Source organism: Bidens hawaiensis, unplaced genomic scaffold, assembly GCF_021521415.1.
Source record: "Bidens hawaiensis isolate Kalapana, Puna unplaced genomic scaffold, B.hawaiensis_p1.1 tig00031514_1, whole genome shotgun sequence".
NCBI lineage: Eukaryota > Viridiplantae > Streptophyta > Magnoliopsida > Asterales > Asteraceae > Bidens > Bidens hawaiensis.
The window spans coordinates 89,749-96,392 of NW_027495328.1; the positions used below are offsets into that span (position 1 = coordinate 89,749).

Below are 6,644 nucleotides of genomic sequence, written 5' to 3' on the forward strand. Positions count from 1 at the left end.
GATAAGGCTTATAGCATATACTTACCATTTAAGGTAAGTGTATTAACGTTCACATTGAGTATGCACACAGCCCCGAAAACATAACAAGGAAGTGGGGCTAGAAATTCACCTGGATCTTGTTTCTTTCCGAGTTTATAGTAATACCCCTTTTTAGCTATGCACGGATAACTATATAATAATTACAAGTATCAATTAACTATTTGTAATTATTTCATACTTCTGGGTTATGGTAACCCTAGATACAGGGGTCCTCGGGCAGCTCCGCCCCTAGCAGGGTCCAAGGGGCAAAACCCCTGGATGGGGTTGAGCTGCCAGGTCAGCTTGGCTAATCGAATGTTCAATTATATTCAAAAGGTTTATTTATTAGAATGGTCAGTTTGATTCGAATGACCCTTTAGATTAGTTTGATTCAAACGGTCCGTTTGATAACGGGTTCTCCACACTATTCGAATGGATGATCCATTCGAATAGAACTTCTATTCGAATGGGTTATCCATTCGAATTGAACCTTTTCATTTGAATGGGTTATCCATTCGAACGGAGACTTTTCATTCGAATGGGTTATCCATTTGAATGGAACCTTTTCATTCGAATGGGTTATCCATTCGAATGGAACCCCTTATTAAAATGAACTTTTCACTCGAACCAACTTCTAATCGCTTCAGTACCTGCATTCGAATGGACCCTTGTTAGATTCAATCCCTTATTCGAACGGGTCCCTTATTCTATTCGAAAGGTGTTTTTACCATTTTCTTTCTCTCATTCTTTTCTCATTCAAATTCCCTCCATTAGAATACTTGCTCCTCATTCGAATGTACCCGCTGTTGGGGTAATAATATCCTTGTTATCTATATCACTTCATACATGAACACCCATTCTCATATTTTTGTGTTATATAGCCTCCCTAACATTTTCCTTTCCATACAAGACCAAGATCTAGCTTTCTTAGAAATAAAGTTTAAACCTTTATTGATTTAAAACCCGTTTAAGTTAGATCTAGGGTTTGTTCATACTTACGAGTTCATTAAATCAATTTTTAACATCAAGTTTACATTTTTATGTTATAAAAATACCCGATTTGCCTTGGTACCAATCCTTAGGACAAACCATTCTTAAAAGCACAACCTTTATACGTAAAGCGCGTACCTTTTTACCTTTTAGGCTACGCTTAGCTTCGAGGTACAACTATGGACTTGTGTCTTGCTTGTATAATCAAGATCAAGCACGAATCTTCCTTACTTGGATTCGGATATGAGCCGTAGGGTTTTAGGAGTGTTTGTGTGTGTTTTTTTTTAGTATGTAAGGAAACTTATGGATATGAATGAGAGATTCTAGGGTGTTAGGGAGGTTTAAGGAGTATTTATACTCTCTTAAGCCAATGGACCTAATGCCCATCACCATATGTTATTCCATCTTTCATTAACCAAGCCCACACTCTTTTATATTATTTAACTTAATTAAATATTAACACACTTTTAAATAAACACAATCATTTTTATTTATTATTATCAAAAGTAGGATGTTACAGATAGGCTATTATATTTCTGCCATCATTACGAAGAGTTTTGGAAGAGACTAACACCTCTTTTAATTTGACAATGTTTATGTTTATGTCACATACTTTACCCAGGTTGTTTGTTTAAGACCTACCAATGCACCAATGTAATTAAGCACACAATCTTTTAAGCCTATTTTTTATACTGAAATTTCAGAATAAAATGAACAATGTACTATCATGTTCACTTTTTGCTTAAAAACTCATTTTTGAGGAGCACAATTTATTTATGTTTTTTTTATTTTTGAAATATTATAATGTTTTTGGATTTTATCTGTACAAACGAAAGCACAATATTTTTGTGTTTTCTCCTTTTCTCCCCCAAAAACCAAAATATTAAAGAAATAAAAAAGAAAATAAAACTATACAAACATAAAAATAATTATCCGAGCTTTCGGATATCAGCAAGAGAATTTAAACCGTTTAACCAAGCAATTATTTAACTCTTGTTTTTTCAAATGCTTTGGTATAAAGGTCTGCCCTTTTGATAATCCTTGTGCACCTTCTCTATGTCAATTAATTTCTTTTCATAGCAGTCATGAATAAAGTGATAGCGAATATCAATATGTTTCGTTTTAGAGTGGTGCACAGGGTTCTCCGTGATACATATTTCAACAGAGTTATCAATAAATATGAGAGTAGTAAGAAACTTCAAACCGTAATCCCGCAAGTTTTGCTGGATCCATAAAACTTGTGAAACAGCAACTCTAGGCTGCAACGTATTTGGCTATAGTGATTGAGGTGGAGACCGTCATCTGCTTCTTACACTGCCAGAAAACTAGTCGGTTTCCTAAAAATTGACAACTTGTTGTTGTAGACTTGAAGTTGATCTTGTATCCTCCATGGTCCGAATCGGAAAAAGAAGTAACATCGAAACTATCATCCTAGGGATACCACGACCCGATGTCAGGATTACCCCTCAGATAGTGAAATATACACTTCACCGCCACCAGATGAGTCACTTGGGGGTTCGCTTGATACCTGACACATAAAAAAACAGCAAACATTATATCAGGACGCTATGTTATTAATTACATTAACGAAGCAATCATAGCTCACTAAAGAGTCAGATCAATGGTATCCTCCAATTCGTCCGGTTACAAATTGTGACCCACGGGAAGAGGAGTAGAAGGGACTTTTCCGGCAGTTATCTTGAATCGGTTCAAGACATCATTCACATACTACGTCTGATGAATAAATATTCTGTCTTCAGACTGTTGAACCTGCAACCCTAGAAAGAAACTCATTTCCCCATCGAGATCATCTCGAACTTGGTCTGCATCGACTTCTCGAACTCCTTACATAATTTGTCGTTTGTCGAGCCAAATATAATATAATCGACATAAATCTGGACAAGAAGCAGATGTTTTTCGACAGTCTTGTGAAAAAGGGTACAGTCCACAGTCCCTCGTTTGAAGCTACTAACCGTAAGATGGTTAGCAAGCGTTCCGTACAAAGCTCTTGGGGCTTGGGGTTGACCATAAATAGCATTGTTTAAACGGTAAACTCGGTCTGGATAGTCAGGATCTTCTAAACCAGGAGGCTTCTTCACCAACACCTATTCATTAAGTTCCCCGTTAAGAAACGCTTCTTAATGTCCATCTGATATATACTTTAATGTTCTTGAAAGCTGCATAGGCCAAAAATATGCGATGGATTTCAGTCTTGCAATAGGAGCATACACTTCGGTGTAACCTATGCCTTCTTGCCGATGAAACCCTTGCATGACTAAATGCGCTTTATCTCTCACATTGACCCCATGGTCATCCTTCTTACATTTAAAAACCCATTTAGTCAGGATATGTTTATCGATGATATACCATACACCTAGTCGGATAAACTGTTTCAATTCCTCTTGCAATGCCTCAACCCACGAAGAGTCTTCAAGTGCCATACGAACACTTGTCGGCTCCATTTGAGATAAGAAGCAAGTGTAACGAGCGATACTCATGATTCCTGATGAATGCATATCAACATATGCACATAATATATTATTATCAGTTGCATTAGCAACTTGATATTGGCAATGATGTTGTCCTGAGAATGATACGTGTTAATCCGAAGTTACAGATTTTCAGGCATAACAACATGATCACTTAAATTAGTCGGATTCTCTTCAGATGCAATCTCATCTACAGGATGAGATGATTCTCCAGCAGGTACCTCAGTTTCCTCGAGATTTTCAAAAAATGGAGCATAAGAAGAATCTTCGAAATGACCATCATCCGAAAATATAAAAATTGCATAAGATGTTTCAGGATGATCATGGTTAGCTGTATCACCATAAATAGAAGCTCTGGGTGTGAAAAACAATTGATCTTCTAAGTAAGCACGCACTAAGTCATCATTTGGTAGTTCAACTACGGGAGTGAAAGAATTAAATAAACCCTCATAATGGAACATTCAATCAGGACCCTTGCCAGCAGGAGGTGTAGTGTAGCTTTGACAGTCTACATGGTACCACTCTTTTACACAACCCAAAGAGAAATTAAAGACTCGTTTCATAGGCGATGCGTAGCCCAAAAAGTAACCTCCAATAGCCTTCTCATCGAATTTTCCCGCATCTCGTTTTAACATTGTGCAAGGACACCCGAATGGTTCAAGGAACTTTAAATTAGGCTTTTGGTTGTTGAGAAGCTCATAACTTGTCCTTTTTAGCTTCTTAACTGTCAGAACATGAATGAACGTGTAGCAAGAAATGTTCACAACTTCATTCCCGAATTGAACAGTAAGCTTTGAATCTGCTAGCATTTTGTTCAGCCACATCGTTCTGTTGTGGTACGTATGGAATATTTTCGATGGATACCTTTCTGAATACAGAAAAATTCCAATACAGTGCTTTTAAACTCCGTACCATTATCACTTCAAATTCGTCTCACTTTATATTTATGTGACATTCATGACAAAACGTGGTACACTATATTCTTTACGTAACAAATAAACGATAAATCGGTTAATTCGTAGTGCTTAAACGAGTAACCGACCGATACTAATTATGACCCGTATACATACAGAGGGGTCATATACGAGTTATATATATGTTATAGAGGCTAACATATTGATATTTAGGCCTCGGTACGTTTAAAACTCTTTAAACGAAAAAGGTTTCGTTTATCGATACGCTATAAGCTTAAACGCAATCGTTAATATCAAAACAAGCATTGTAGCATCCGTTAAGCCGAAAAAGATTTATAAAACACTTATATGACATGTTCTAAGCAATCCGTGAAAATATTTTGGAATTTTACAACGAGTCAGTACGTTTTTCTTATTTTACAAAAATAAGCTGAAAAACACTCGTTTTTACGCTATTTCTTACACCCGAATTAATTTTCTTGCGAAAAACCGGACCCGAACTAAATTTAAAATGGGCTTTTCATGTTTGGGCTTGTATGAATAATTAAATGGGCCAAAACAGCCCATTAAGGGCCTCTAAATAATTCCGAACGGAAGTATAGTTCCCACCAAACATCACACCTTTTAATAACTTACATCCTAAGACTTCTTATTCATTATAACATACTGAATTTTCAAGTCCAGCAGCTCAAAACCTCTGCTCTCTCAACTCCCTTTCAAAAACCCCAAGGTAAGATCAAAGTTTATAAAGATTTAACAAAGCTTGATGCATATAATTAACATATAAACATGTTTTAGTTAGTTTTAAACATGTTTAACCATCCAAAAACTCTAAAAATCAAGTAAAATTATGTTTTGATGTAAAACATGTTTACAAACCAGGAACATATACTTTTTTGGTCAAAAACACGGATTAGAACATGAATACAACGTTTTTACGGTTAGAAAGTTCGGTTTGAACCCAAAACCGAAACCCTAATTATCAAGGCTGTTACATGGATGATTTATGCTTGGTTTGATGTTACATGATATGTAGATATACTGAGTTTGCAACCCGAGACCCGGAAAGTCGTTTAAGCTAGCAAAATTCATCGAAAACCGACAAGGTAAACCCGTAATACTCGTTTAGGGGCTGTTTAGTATTAGGTTGTGACGTGCTTGTTGTTAGCTTGTGAAAACTTGCAGGGACATTAGGGATCATATAAATGAGTCCCTGTTCAAATTTGGTAATTTTTCGATAAACGGAGAATATTTGGTGAATTTATTCCCGTTTATGAGCGTTTATTTGGGAAAAATAGCTAAACATATTGAAAAATTATGAAACTTGGTTTTGAAGTTTTATATGGGATGGTAAGATCACTGGTAAAGTTTGGGAATCATTGGAAATGTCTAAGTATGGTTTGTGCGATCATGGCTTAACCGAATTTTAACAGCCGAAAAACGCACAAAAAGGCATTTTTTCAAAAGAGTTAGGTTCTGGAAATTTTTCAGGGGCTATGTAATGACATTGAGGCCATTGGTAAAAATTATCGGATTTTTCGGAGGTCGTTTGATATAAACGGGCCATTTATTACACGATTGTAACCGATTAAATGAATTTTTATAAATAAATAATTAATCATAAAATTTCTGGAAATATTTTTATAAAATTCTCCATATCTTAATGTATTTTTACAAAAATTTACATAATTTATATATAATTACATATTTAGTTATGATTTATCAAAGATTTAAATTATAATTGTTTTAACGAAACCGGCAGTTTTGTGTTTAACGGACTGACTGGTATATCAAAATATCGAAAGTGGTCAAATATCATATTTTTGAATGATATTAATAAAAACAAACTTTTTACGAAAATTCCGGACAATTCGGGTGGATTGTGCGCGTTTTGTATAATCAAACCCGTGTGAAAACGGAAACGAGCCCTGCAATCAAACCAGATACCGAAACTTTAAAATTCTTTCATAAATCAACTTATTTTATCAATCAATATATTTACTTAAGTTTTATGTGATCTTACCTAATCCCGAAACGTATAAACGATCAACTGAGCTAGGCTCGGAAAACGGTGAAACTGAGCCAAATCCAGTTTTAAACATTTCATAGTATACAACGTCACAATCTAAGACTATGGTCATGTTCTGGGCCTAACAGCTATACCCAGATTATCTATACAGCCCGACTTAGCTTGAACACTGTACTAGTATTAACGATACGATACCGTTTATAG

At 35.5% G+C, this 6,644-nt stretch overlaps 1 protein-coding gene across 1 annotated transcript; it reads right to left on the bottom strand.

The window, feature by feature from the left end:
• Positions 1–2,467: 2,467 nt before the first annotated feature.
• On the bottom strand, positions 2,468–3,470 carry LOC143582279 (putative mitochondrial protein AtMg00820). The gene is made up of 3 exons (XM_077064886.1): positions 3,225–3,470; positions 2,982–3,113; positions 2,468–2,536 (listed from the first exon to the last, which is right to left on the bottom strand). The coding sequence occupies exons 1-3, from the start codon at positions 3,468–3,470 to the stop codon at positions 2,468–2,470; spliced, it is 447 nt and encodes a 148-aa protein (XP_076921001.1).
• Positions 3,471–6,644: the final 3,174 nt, after the last annotated feature.